Source organism: Mus caroli, chromosome 19, assembly GCF_900094665.2.
Source record: "Mus caroli chromosome 19, CAROLI_EIJ_v1.1, whole genome shotgun sequence".
NCBI lineage: Eukaryota > Metazoa > Chordata > Mammalia > Rodentia > Muridae > Mus > Mus caroli.
Window position 1 is genome coordinate 53,841,399 of NC_034588.1, and position 13,949 is coordinate 53,855,347.

At 47.5% G+C, this 13,949-nt stretch overlaps 1 protein-coding gene across 3 annotated transcripts in view; it reads left to right on the forward strand.

Annotated features, from left to right (window-relative positions):
* The window catches only part of Fam160b1 (family with sequence similarity 160 member B1), a 28,330-nt gene that overhangs the window by 8,431 nt on the left and 5,950 nt on the right, over positions 1-13,949 (forward strand). For all 3 annotated transcript variants that reach the window (XM_021151638.2, XM_029472549.1, XM_029472550.1), the window contains exons 3-13: positions 1,829-1,998; positions 3,615-3,719; positions 3,945-4,067; positions 9,392-9,685; positions 9,824-10,020; positions 11,258-11,372; positions 11,703-11,779; positions 11,863-12,055; positions 12,384-12,553; positions 12,879-13,019; positions 13,816-13,906. In XM_021151638.2, the coding sequence (XP_021007297.1) occupies positions 1,829-1,998; positions 3,615-3,719; positions 3,945-4,067; positions 9,392-9,685; positions 9,824-10,020; positions 11,258-11,372; positions 11,703-11,779; positions 11,863-12,055; positions 12,384-12,553; positions 12,879-13,019; positions 13,816-13,906 (1,676 nt within the window). The remainder of the gene's footprint in view (positions 1-1,828; positions 1,999-3,614; positions 3,720-3,944; positions 4,068-9,391; positions 9,686-9,823; positions 10,021-11,257; positions 11,373-11,702; positions 11,780-11,862; positions 12,056-12,383; positions 12,554-12,878; positions 13,020-13,815; positions 13,907-13,949) is intronic.

Here is a 13,949-nt window from a genome sequence, read left to right on the forward strand (position 1 = left end):
GTGTGTGTGTGTGTGTGTGTGTGTGTGTGTGTGTGTCCGGGTGTGTCCGGGTGTGTGTGTGTCTGTATGTCTGTACATGTGATGTGTATGAATAAGCATGCTTTGGTGTATATATAAGAGATCAGAGTACAACTCTGGGGAGTTGGTTCTCTCTGGGTATTGAACTCAGGTCATCAGGCTTGCACACAAGCATCTCTGCCAATTGAGCAGTCTTGTTGGCTCTACCCACCATACTTTTTGAGACACTGTCTCTTACTGGAGCTAACTGATTGACTAGTCAGTGAGTGCCTGAGACCTACCTGTCTTCTTCTCCCACAGAACTGGGGTCACAGCCACAGCCATAGCCACAGCACCTGGGTGTTAGGGATCTGACCTCAGGGCTGCATGCTTGGATGCCAGGCACCTTACCCACTGAGCCATCTCCCCCGTATCCCCCCAGATGTTTTAATTATCTCAGAAAGTGGAAGCTGTTGGGATGGGGGTGCATCTCAGTGGTAGAGCACTTGCCTGGCTTAAGTTAGGTGCTAGGTTCCAGCAACAACATGTACAAAAAGGAACAGAAGCGGGGAGGGAAAGAAGTCTTGGGAGAAGATTTTACAGAATCCAGGGAAGGGAAGGGCACATAGCAGAGTTAGCGTGTTCCCTGGTAAGGTTGCTCACGAGCATCGTCTTTAGTAGGAAAGAGAAGCTAGTGCTCAAGTAGGGGCTTGGCCTTCAGGAGGCTGGTAAATGGTTTGCCCATGGTAATGAGGCAGCCAGGATAGGCAAGTCCGTTTTAATCAGTGAGCAGAAAGGGTAAATATGGCGGATACAATAGCGACTCTTGAGGATTAGCAAACTATGTATCCTTTGGCCCTTCTGGGCCACATAGTATCCTTTGCAAGTGTCATCTGCTGCTGAAGCTCCCACAAACATAAGCAATGGCCATTCCTTGCCATGCTGATATCATTCTGTTAGAACTGAGGTGGGCCTCACGTGCCCTGAGTGCTAAGGTTTGACAACCTGCTGTCTTGAGGGTTGTGCAGTCACAGTGGTAAATATGCAGATGAGACACACATCCTTTAACTCGGGCCAAGTGAAAAAATGGGGTGGGCCGCTTGGCAAGCTGATGAGGTCACAGGTAACTCGTGTTTAAAGACAAGAATCCTGTGCAACTCCATAGTAACTAAGGCTGGGCCGGCCCTTCACATGTAATGTGCAGTCTGCATGCACTGAGCACATTGCATCTCATCTGCAAAGGTATTTTTTGAGATGACTCCCCTATTACTATCAGCTTTTGTGGTTTTTCTTCCCCCTTCTCTGGGGCTTTAAGGAAACGTACATTCTCAAGTTAAAGGATTTTTTTTTCTCTCTCTCTCTAGTTGGTAGCAGAAGTAAGTGTACATATTAGTTACTAGGGACAGGTGTGCTCTGAGTCAGGCAGTCTTGGGATAGAGAGAGGGTGGAGAGAAGGGGAGTCGGGCGATCGAGCAGGGTCTGATGTGGGCTGTAAACGTCCGAGCGCCTGAATAGGAAGCAGGAAGAATGTGCAGAGGCGCAGGATCCGTGAGAGCTTAAACAACGGACAGAGGAGACAGAGGCTCGAGCTTGTCTTTCAGGGACCGTTTCTAGCTGATAACCGGCGACTATTCACTGACGGGCTATGTTCCAGGAGATGGATCACAGTTTCTAACAAAGATAGCCAGCCACACGATGAGCAAACCTCTTGTGCGTGGCTCAGACTTTTCTGTTGACTTGGGATGAGGGGAGGGGAGGGTAATGTAGTCGCACATAGGAAGTTTAAAGAGGGTTCTTGAGTATGTATTTGATGAGTTTTTCTATTGTTTAGATGATAAAGCCCCAGTGACTGACACAAACATCCCATCCCACCTGGAACAGATGTTAGACATACTGGTCCAAGAAGAAAATGAGCGGGAATCTGGAGAGACAGGGCCATGCATGGAATACCTGCTCCATCACAAGATCTTGGAAACATTATACACCTTAGGGAAAGCCGACGTAAGTCCCCGCCCCTCTGTGTAACACAGGTGAAGCTCCAGGTGCCCAGTTCAGATATAGAGATGGGAATGGCTCGTGGCAGAGTGGGGGAAATGAGGGGGGTGGGATGTGTCTTATGCAGCTATGGCATACAGAGAGAGAGAGAGAGAGAGCAGAGCTTGCCAGTGCTCTGACCACACTCCTACTTAGCCACATAGAATCCCAGGACAAACATTTATGAAGATAAACAAGTACAAGTTGTTCACAATCAGAAGGGTGAGCGCTCCGTGAGAGTTGCGATCCAACAACACTGTTGCTTATTCTGCCATTCCCAGAGTCACAGTGGATGTCATGCAGATTTTAGGCCTAATGAAGTTTGGAAAAAAAATTGGAAATCTAATATTATTATAAATAGTGTCTTCCACCACCGCAGCGTCACACCCACGCATCCCTAGCACCAGAGCAAGGGCATGCTCTGAGAAATGTCAGCTGGCTTTGTGCAGTGGACACCACAGTGTGCACAGACAGGCCCAGGATGCCGTCCACCGCACAGCTGCATGCTGATATGACCTGCATTGTTTGAACTGGAGTTGGAAGTGACTGTAGAACCCTCCTCCAGCTGGAAAGCTCAGTGTGGTTCTGTGAGTCTCTGTAAAGTAAAACACTAAAAGGGTACAATGGACATTTTTAATGACACATAGCTGCAAATCGTATTAAAGACGACTTCTTTTTAACAAAGCCTGTAATGCCCAGTTTATTTTGAGGTGACTTTAAGTTAAGTGCACTCTTCTCTAAGGAGTGAACCCTGTCCCCTAAGAACCAGAGCCGTACCCTTATGTTCCTTATCCCCATCTTTGCAATGAGGGATTTTATAACACTAAATCCAATTAGTTTAATGTTTTAGCAAAATGGTAGTAACTGTACGGCTAGCAAATTTGTTTCTGATAGAAGTGATTATAAATATCGTTAACATTTTATCTGAATAATAGGAGGGAGTTATTACCCTAAAAATACCATTGTGCTGCAGATTAGACTCTAGACTGTTTGCACATAGCGTTTCTGTGATGAACCTTGGGTGCGCACATCTCCTGACCGTTTTAACTGTGACCTGCTTTATCACAGCGAATACAACTTGCCTGACTCAGGCACTTTTAATCCAGAGTGGTCATCAGGCTTGCTGCTTTTCCAGTAGACTAGCTGGCATGCTATAAGACTTCCTAGTGATGTTCTTTATAAGTCTGTGCCATAGGGTTCCTTTTTACTAACGTCTGTGTTACAACTTGTTCGCTGCTGTAAATTATAGAATCTCCCCACGGTCTGGCAGGGAGTCAGCTTTCATAGGCTCCTGTCCCAGCCTAGTGGTACCTGAAGTACACACGAGCCTCAACAACACACGTTCACCGTGGTGTGTGTGGGACACACCTGAGGCTGTGACCACACAGTCATGTTACAGTCTCAGATGTATGATTGTGTTTTCTAGAGGGCCAGTTGTGAATATTAATTGAAAATTTTTTATCCTGGCAAAATCATTAAGTGGCCCGTGGCTTTGCCTTTGAAGGCGGCTGTACTCACAGACACAGTTCGTCTTGTCCTGCTGTGAACCTTTGCATGTGTTCTGTTCTGTTCGCCCCGCCCAGTGCCCTCCAGGAATGAAGCAGCAGGTTTTGGTGTTCTATACCAAGCTTCTGGGAAGAATCCGGCAGCCCCTGCTTCCACACATCAACGTACACAGGCCTGTGCAGGTATCCATTCCCCTGACCTCAGATTAAAACCACATTGAATTCTGTATTGTTTTTCTAAGAGTAAAAATAATGGGAGAAAATTATTGTAACATACCATGAAAATGTGCAAATATTTGGGGTTTTCTTATATCTCACTATGTTTATATTTCTCTGTAATGTTCTATACGTTATCACATCACAAAGAGAATTTTAAATCTAAAAAAAAAAAAATTTTTTTTTTGACAGAAATTAATTCGACTCTGTGGTGAGGTCCTTGCAACGCCAACGGAGAATGAAGAGATCCAGTTTCTCTGCATCGTGTGTGCAAAGCTGAAACAGGATCCCTACTTGGTCAACTTTTTCCTGGAGGTATGTGGCACTGCTCTGCAGCTCATTAGAAAAAGTGAAATTAAGTCCTCTCGGGAGCAAGTCAGGTTTGCAAAGTCTGCCGACAAGAAGCAGTGTTCATTTAAGATCAGTGTTTATTTCAACTGGCAGTGGTTATGTCAACCTGGAAAGAGAATTTCAAGGACTACAGTTGAACCAGATAGGGTAGGACTGAGATGAGATGACTGAACACCAAGCTGAAGCTCTGAGGGTGGAGGCTCTGAGGGTGGAGGCTCAGAGGGAGGAGGCTCAGAGGGAGCGGGGGAGGGGGAAGGAAAGGACAGCAGATGCAGAGGTGGGCAAGCTGAACAGAATCTCAAGGTGCCAACAGCTTTTTTTCCCTTTTGGATGCTGCAGTATTTTGTACTATCTTTATAGCCATAATCAAGGCATTGTTTTATTGATATTTTGAATTTTACTGACAGCTTAAGAGAGGAAAATAAACCGAGTCTGCTTTCTGCTTTTGTTCACTTTCTTTTTTCCTTTAATCTTTTTTTATCTTTATTTTTTATTCTTTTTTTTTTTTTTTTTTTTGGTTTTTCGAGACAGGCTTTCTCTGTGTAGTCCTTGCTGTCCTGGAACTCATTTTGTAGACCAGGCTGACCTTGAACTCAGAAATCTGCCTGCCTCTGCCTTCTGAGTGCTGGGATTAAAGGTGTGCGCCACCACGCCCGGCTTTAATCTCTTTTAAAAAATAATGTCTACATAGCATGTGTGCATGTGTGACAGAGTCCCTCCCCAAACCTGGGGTTCAGTGATTAGGATAGACTGGCTCCCAGGCACCCCAGGGAGCTTCCTGTCCTTACCCCACCCCACCCCACCCACCCCCCCACCCCCACCACCCCCCACCACCCCCGTTCAGGGAGCATAGCTTGTGCTGCTGGGGGGGGGGGGGTGCCGGGACTCTCAGGGAAGCCTTCATGCTTGCAGGGGAGATGCTGACAGTGCAGCCAGGTCTCAGCCCCTTTCTTGTTTCTTAGCAGTGTAATCGTTGAGGCACACTTTAGGAAAAGTGACTTTGCCATCAGCAGTGTTTGTGGTCACCCACGGTTTCAGGGCATTGTGAGGTTTTTAGTTTTTCTTGAGTTTGACATTCTAAAACGTTGGTCTCTCTTCTGCTATTGAGTAAATAATTGGGGGTCCTATCTGCAACATTCCCAGCAATGAGCAGGCAGGTCAGCTGCAAAATTTCGTGAATTTAATTTTGTGCGTAGTACTCTGGCCATGAAGCGCCTGTCTCTGTTCCTGTTGACACATGCAGTCATTATCTTGTCTTTCAAGTTTGCTTCAGAATGCTTCTGTTAGTCAAGGCTATGCATTCCTAAAGATGTTACTTTGGCTGCATTTCAGTTCTTTTATTCTCTATGACTAAGAAAAAGTTAGTTTAGCTCTGGGATTTCTTTACCTTGCTTGTGTTTTGAGATAGGATCTTCCTCTGTGGGCCCAGGCTGGCCTTTAGTTTGGTGTTGCGGGAAATATTAAAAATGAACTCATATTCCTGCGATTGTTCTGGCAACTCATTGTCCCAGCAGCCTGGCCAGCCATGCACTGGCAGGCAATGGTCGACCTGTTTTTATCTCATGGAGACTCTCTGGCCCGGAGCTCCTGACTCGTCTCCACCCAGTTCGCTACGTTCCCACTGGCGGGTCATTACCACCCCAGCCCAGTGCTTCAAAGCCCCCTCGGCCTTTGTGGTGCACATCAGGTGAACCTTTCTGTCTGGAGCCCAGTCAAATCGCAGTGAGAAGAAGAACACCACACAAACTCAGCTCAGAATCAATGGCCACTCAGTCTCCGGGAGCGACAGCTAAAACTTAATCTTGTAAGCCCTATATTAAATCTGATTCCTCCGGTGGCGAATCCTGAAAGATCCACCATTGAAACCAGAAGACGCTAGTAATTACATCTTGGCCTCATGCTATCCCAGTCCAAAAGGACCTAGCTCTCCTTCCTCTGGTCCCCTCTGCTACCCAGAAGTCCCGCCTACTTGCTCAGTGATTGGCTCCTTTATTCATTAGGGGATTGGTTCAGAAGAAGTCACCTGAGTGTGACTCACTCCTTGTCTACAATCCCTCCCAAGAGAGCTGAATCAGCTTTAACATACCAACCACACCACGGCCGGTCCACAACAGTTTGGGGAGCTCTTTCCGCCTCTGCCTCCAGGCCTGGCTGGCTTTCTCTTTGAGACAGAAGCTCACTCTGTAGCCCTGGCTGGCCTAGAATTCTCAGTGTTGTCGAGGCTTCCTAGTGTGGCCACTACTCGTGGCTGGGGTTTTCTTTTCAAAGTTCTCTTTCTTCTTCTTTTTACTGTTGTCTTAGACACTTACTGCTTTAGATACATGGATTTAGCCCCAAACTTCTCTGGAAATCTCTGAAACTTGTCTTATGGACGACATCGACCAAAAGCAGAAAATCCACAGGCTCTCGTCTGTCAGCCGTGGGATGCCAGTGACACAGCTGTCTTTGGAGAACCATTTACACGTGGAACACATGTCTGTTTTATTCAGACAGCACACAGCGCTGAATGAGTATTCTTCACCGAAGTCATCACTGCTTCTGAGTTTGAGAATTGCTAATGTGCCTCTTATTCCCTCCTGTTGGTCACTTTGTGTCCTGCGGTCCATGATTCTGCCTCACTGGTCAGCTTCTCATAGCTGACACAACCTAAGCATGACTGATCCTCGATGACTGACAGCCTGTGGGAGGTGGGGCTTTACTATGGATGGTAACCATCGTTACTGCCCACCACTGCCTTGCAGCTCTCCAGCCCTGCTCCTCTGAAACTGTCCCTGTAACTGGTCATTACAGGCATCTGCTGTGTTCAGTGCATGTGGTAGGAGAGTGAGAGTCAGCTGCTGCCCTTCTGATGAACAGGGTAGGACATGCGTTCAGGTGACGTAAGCTGAGAACCAAATGGATGCAAAAGAAACTGGAGAAGCGTCCTTAGAATGGATCGATTATATCTGCTCAGGGTCATCAGAAAGACTTCCGGGGTGAGGTCATCTTCCAGATGGGCCTGGAGAGATGCTCACATGGAAAGGAATGAGCATGTGCGGGAAGCAGCACAAGTCAGGATGTGAAGAGACTGGACAGACTGTGGGAAGAGCTGGGACTGGCTGTGGCACCAAACGGCTCATGTGTTCTTGTCACTTGGAGCCACCAATGAATTTTAGCAGGGATTGTTATTATGCGGTCAGATCTGGGCCTTAATACCTGACATTTCAGGCAGCATTTTAGAGTAGATTACTTTAGGGAGAAACGGGCGGGGGAGTGGGAAGCAGTGAATTGAGCTGAGTGGGCCCCCAGTCTGCAGTGGCCGTGGCAGGCTTAGAGTGCTGCAGGATGCTCCTGTGTGGATACTGGAAAGGCCCTTGGAATGTGGGATACAGAGAAGTGATGCCAGCGCAGGAGCAAAGCAGGGGAGCCCGGAGGAGCCTGCTTTGAAGGGATGATTGTATTTCAGTTCTCCTTACCAGGAGCTGACCTGATGCCCATATGGGTGTAAGTTCTGGTATCTGATGTCACTGCCACAGGTCTGTTATTTGGAGAGAAGTCTTGGTTTAAGAGGCTCGGGAGTTACCTGCACACATGATATCTGTGTTGTCAGGAGCTACCCGCACAGATTTGTTGCACCAATAAGAGGAACGGGAAGCACATGCAGTATGGCCATAGTTCATCACACAGGAGCTTTCTAAGTACCGATTCCCTGGCTCTGCCTCCGTGTTCACATTCTGTAGTCCCAAGCGCCTGTCTGTCTTGTTGGCCTCATGGAAGACCATGATGGCAGCCTAGCGAGTGGCCTTCCTTCTTCTGCACTCTTCTTGGACACAGCAGTTCTGACAGAATTAGAAACTGAGAGGAAAATGCTACGCTTGCTCTTTCTAATTAAACAGTGTGTTTGGTGCACGTGTGGCAGGCACACGCCATGGTGTGTGTGACGGTCAGAGGACAGCTTGTGGGAGCTGTTTTGCTCCACTGTGTGGCTTTGGGATCCAACTTAGATCATAAGGCTTGGCAGCAAATACCTTTGCTCTGAGCCATCTCACAGGTCCAAGTGCTGCTCTTTTGTAAAGTACGGTATGCTGTGGACTGTGTAGGGAATTGGCAAGTCGTTCACTACATGTTGTTTGTGTGGCATGATCTCATCTGTCTCAAGATTGGCCTGGTGATCCTCATACAGCAGTGGCAATGTTTCTAACAACTGTGCCCCCATGGCGTCGTCAGCACGGTGAGCCCTGTGGAGAGGCTAGCTTCCAGTGAACTTTACCCTGTGAAATTGCTTATTTCCGTTGTCGCGCCAAATAGGAAGCTAATGTTTTGCTCCAGTTAAGAATCTCTTTGTGTTTGGGTGTGAGGATCAGGCAAACAAGTTGTGTCCTCAGACACAGATAAAAATGTCCTTGGGTAGTTTCTTGTGTTTTCCCAAGCAGAGGTAAAGGAAAAAAACCTCAGAAAAAGTTCTGACAAACTGAAGAAAATTTGAGGCTTTTGTGTGTGTGTGTGTGTGTGTGTGTGTGTGTGTGTGTGTGTGTGAAAACCTCAAGTCTAATGCTGTCAACCTTTGAACTTGTGAGTTTTGGCCTCTCCTCCATGACCCTAGCAGGATTAACATGGAGGCGATGTGTGTGTAGTCACAGTAACTGCCAGTTACTACCACTGCTTTACAGTGGTCAGAAAGTTATCACTAAGGCCGTTGTTGCCCGGGCAGGGTACGATGCACGCGTTTAGTGTGGAGGGTTGTCACGTCTCAGAGGTGGCCTAAGTCTGTATGTTTTCATTTCATGTAACACTTGCCACCCCTGCCATTAGGCACCGGCAACACTAATCATAGAAAAATAAAAGCTGGGCCCGATGCACAGGTCTGTTACAGCTGCTACTTAGAAGGCTGCGGCAGGAGGATTGCCATCTCGGGACCTGCCTAGACTACAAGAGAGGTTCGAGGTTAACCTGAGCAACTAAATAAGGCCCCATTTCAAAATAGAAATTGAAAATGTAGCTCAGTGGTGCGGTGCGGCATTGCCAAGCGTGTGTGAGGCTCACGTTCAATATCCAGCACCATGGCTATCCTCCCTTCCGCGCCCCCCCCCCCAAACCTGTTAGCACCAGAGATGATTCTAGAGGCAGACGAGAGCTCATTTAGCTGAATGAGGCCCAGGCCGTGGTTCCCAGCACACCACCAGAAAAGAAGGCAGGGAGAAGGGAGGCCATTTAGATGATTGCTGGGTTTTGGTCATTGGAGCTGGTAGCTATGTGGTATGATATCTGTTCTGGACATGACCCTCACAGAGACACACACTTCTTTTCAGAACAAATCGAAGTCCCTGGTGTCCAGAGGAGCTCTGAGTGTCATCTCAGAGGATGGCCCAAAAGGTCAGGACCGGGGGTCAGGAGACGTCAGCCAGTGCCAGCAGCCCCAGGAGCTGTCAGGTGCTACTGGGGTGGAGCCCACGGAGTCGGAGGAAGAGCCCCCTCACCAGATGGATGACCTGTCTGCAAGCCTGGATGACCTCAATGTCACCTCACTGCCGGAGGCCTCTGCCATCCGGCCAAACCAGGACTACAACTTAGTGAACTCTCTGTTAAACCTGACAAGAAGTCCTGTGAGTCAGCTTCTTACTTCCTCCCACGCGACTGCGATACGTATTTAAAGTAGAAACACATTTATTCTTCCTTTAATGAAAGACACTGAGTCCTTTTACGTTGAATTTGACAAGTTCCCTGTGCGCGTTCTTTCTCAGGACGGCCGGATAGCTGTGAAGGCCTGCGAGGGCTTGATGCTCTTGGTGAGCCTGCCGGAGCCTGCGGCTGCCAAGTGCCTCGCTCAGAGCACCTGCCTGTGCGAGCTGCTGACGGGCAGACTCACCTCCCTGTACAAGGCCCTACCTCAGTCAGTGGACCCCTTAGACATTGAAACCGTGGAGGCAGTTAACTGGGGGTAAGCGCTGTTCATTCTGTGTTTGTTCTGTGAAGATGTAGCAATGCCAGGGATCAGCGAGTGGGATATTCTCATCTTCAGTCACTTAGTGGCCAGGCTGGCCGAGCTCAGATGCCTTTGCCTTTGCCTCAGGCATCATATTCTGCTTCTCAAACTCACCCACATTGTTGTTAGTAGAAAATAGGGCTTTTGGCTTTGAGAGGCAACTCTGTTCTTGTAAAAGACCAGAGTTTGGTTCCCAGAATCCACACAGGGCAGCTCACGACCTTCAGGGATCCAGGGACCCACTCTTCTAGCTTCTGTGGGAACCTGCACTTACACACACACATGCATGCACACACACACAGACACATATACACATGTGCATTTCTACACATACACACAGACACGTGCACATTCCCATACAGTCACACATATACACACATTTTTACACACATACATGCACATTTCTATACACACATCTATACACACATTGCATACCACACATTTCTACATACATGCACATTTCTAGACACATACACGTTGCATACACTAAAAGTAAAAATCTTGAAGAGAATAGGAATTTTGCATAACATTTATAAATTATTTTAAAATAAAAGCAACATTAAGAACTATGCACAAACTTGCCACCTGTCAGCAGCCTATATTTTCTTTGTTTTAAAAATTAAATATTTATATGAATTGTTTGAGACTTTCCTATTGTATTCCGGCCATATTCACACCTCTCCCAACTCCTCTGAGATCTTCCCGGTATCTGTCCCCCACCAGCTCAGTAGCCCCTTTTGTTTTAAACCCACCGAGACCAATTGAGACCAATTGATGATGGCCTAATATTTTAATCTGTTTACCTTTGCCACTCTCTCTGAAGATTGCCACACTGTTTTGCTAATGTCCCACAGGCAGCTGCAGTTGTTAAGGTCATGAGCACATTGCGGGCTAGGGCAGAGGGAGCCTGCCTTGGCAGACCTTCCGTCCCATTCCTGCTCCTCTGCTGTCTCTCGGCTGGCACCTTGGTCAAGTCCCTGCCGTCCGGACGGTCCTCTGCATTAGCTTTCTCCAGCTTCAGGAGTGAACTGATTTATGGTTTTTGTATGAAGGGACATCTCTTATCTGCGTCTCCCATAAGTATCTTCTGATTGGTACCCAGTGTTGCTCTGTATTGAATGAGCCCACTCAGGGGCCTCCTTTCCCTGTGTCCACGCTTGCCTGGCCTCAGGTTGTTCTCTGTGTCTCACAGGTTGGACTCATACAGCCATAAAGAAGACGCATCGGCGTTCCCGGGGAAGCGGGCCTTAATTTCATTTCTTTCCTGGTTTGATTACTGTGATCAGCTCATCAAGGAGGCACAAAAGGTTTAAACTCTTTGTTATTTATTGATAGTTCTTGTGTTTATTAAGTAAAACTTGAATCACTATTCCAAAAGTATCTTAATTGTGCCTTGAGTGTCCCACGCAGTGCCTATAAACACTCTCAACTCTCTGCTTTGGAGAGATGTTACCTTTTTGGGATCTTCTCCCCCACCCCACCCCCCAGTTCTTAGTTTTGAGGGGAGTGGGGGTGGTACAGAAGCAAATGATGCCCTTGCACAGGACCCAGCTGGTTCCCAGCTCCACATGGTGCTGTCGTCTAGGGAGAGTTCGTTGTCTTTAGGCCAAGTCCATTTATTGATGCTCACGTTCTAGACTGCTGCTGTTGCTCTCGCCAAAGCCATCCACGAAAGGTTCTTCGTTGGTGTCATGGAACCCCAGCTGATGCAGACGTGAGTGTCCTCTCACCTTGCAGAACTAGCCACGCTGTATCATTTCTGCCCACTGACCCCCCCTCCCTGTCTGCTCCTCCCAGCTCTGAGATGGGGATTCTGACCTCGACGGCCTTGCTGCACCGCATCGTCCGGCAAGTGACCTCAGACGTCCTGCTTCAGGAAATGGTGGTCTTCATCCTCGGAGAACAGAGGGAACCAGAAACTCTATCAGAAATTAGCAGACATCCTCTAAGACATAGGTTAATCGAACATTGCGATCACATATCTGATGAGGTAAGCCATGTTCAACTGTGCTGGGCTTAGATTCTTTGGAATGTTGGTTTTTTTTTTTTTTTTTTTTAATGTCCCTGTGGTTTATTTTGTGAGGGGAAGGGGTGGGATGGTGGGGAGGGGTCGGGTGGTGGCACATGTGTCCCCAGGATTGAACTCAGGTAATCAGGCTTGGTGTCAGATACCGTTACCCAGAGAGCCACCTCAATGGCCTCTGCTTGTGACCACTCAGATGGGTCTCTTTCACGCGGCTCTAACACCCAGCAGGGCTGACCCTCGAAGGGCACCTGACTGGAAGGTGCCCCCTCAGTTTCCATGAACCTGGTTTCAGATCAGCATCATGACCCTGAGGATGTTTGAGCATCTCCTACAAAAGCCCAGTGAACACATTCTCTACAACCTGGTCCTGAGAAACCTGGAAGAAAGGAACTATACGGAGTACAAGCCTTCGTGCCCGGAAGACAAAGACGTGGTGGAGAACGGGCTGATAGCAGGCGCCGTGTAAGTGTCCGCTCTGTGGGCGGCATCTCCCCAGCCAGGACTTGGGCTCTCCACAGGCGCATTGAACAATGCCCCCAGCAGGTTACCCACTCCCCTTAGATGGCAGGTGCTAAATATAAATACTCTTTGAGCTTTAGCTAAAGTAGTAGTGAACCATTGAGATTGTTAGTGAAAAACGGTCATTTGCGTGTTAAATACATTCAGTCCTGATTTCTTTGTATTAGAAAAGTTATGTAATATATCTCAGAAACTAGCAGAAGACTCTTTTGGTTTAGAAAATATCATAATAAATGTTGTTTTTTATACATCATTAAATTAAACATAGAGATCTGGAGGAAGATCCATTATTTACTGACATTTCACCAGATAACACTCTGCCAAACCAAGAGTGGATCTGTTCACCCCGCACCAGCCCAGACCATCCCAAAAATGATGGCAAGACGGAAGTGCATAAAGTGGTCAACAGGTGAGCCCGCCATGTGATTGTTGTGAGTGTGTCGAGTGTTTGAGCCGGGCTGCTCTGCCCTTAGGCAGGAGTGCACTGTGCACACAGGTGCTGCCAGGGATTTGGTCTTGATCATGGAGCTGGGGACAACAGTTGATACCAGGAGAAAAGTCAGTATTCATAGAGAAGTCACTTGCGTTCAGAGCACTGACCAGTCACCATAAGAACCCTATGAGGTCAGCCTGCAAGCGACAGACGCCAGGGAAAAGTCACCGAGACAGACACAGGAGCTAAGGGATTAACTCTGGGACTTCACGCTGCATAGTTCACAGCTAGAGCAACACGGACAAACTGCTCGTTTCTCAACCTGTGCTTTTTACATTTTTTTCGAGTGTCTTTTCATGACAGTTTTCCCTGGTGTCTTTGCTTTTAACTCTGTCATTGCCTGGTTCTGGCAAGTGACATTAAAAAAAAAAATGGCACTTGGCTCAAATATGAAATTATAGTCCATAAAAACATCTCAAGTTCAGTTACTTAAATACAGTTTTTAAGATTAATAAGTAAAGCAATCCATTGTGCCACAATCCAGACATTGAGTCCTTTTAGGTTTGTTTGTGTTACATACAGAATTAGTTATTTTTTTAATAAAGCCTTAACTTAATCTGAGGGCAGAGGCCATTTATCAAAACCCGCCCTGTGCTCTGATTTTCCAAGTTCCTGTTGCTCTTGTTCCCGGTTTCGATTGCTTGTAATTCCTCTTGTGGTGTGTCCGGTGCTGCCATGAAGCGCCTGTGCTCATCACAGTCCTTCCCCTCAGTTTTCTCTGTCTAGTGCCAGATGAAGCGAAGTCCTCCTACCACGTGGAGGGCACCGGCTATGACACCTACCTCCGAGACGCCCACAGGCAGGTAAGTGGCATGGCTGACTGACTAGGGGGCGTGGGGGTGTAAA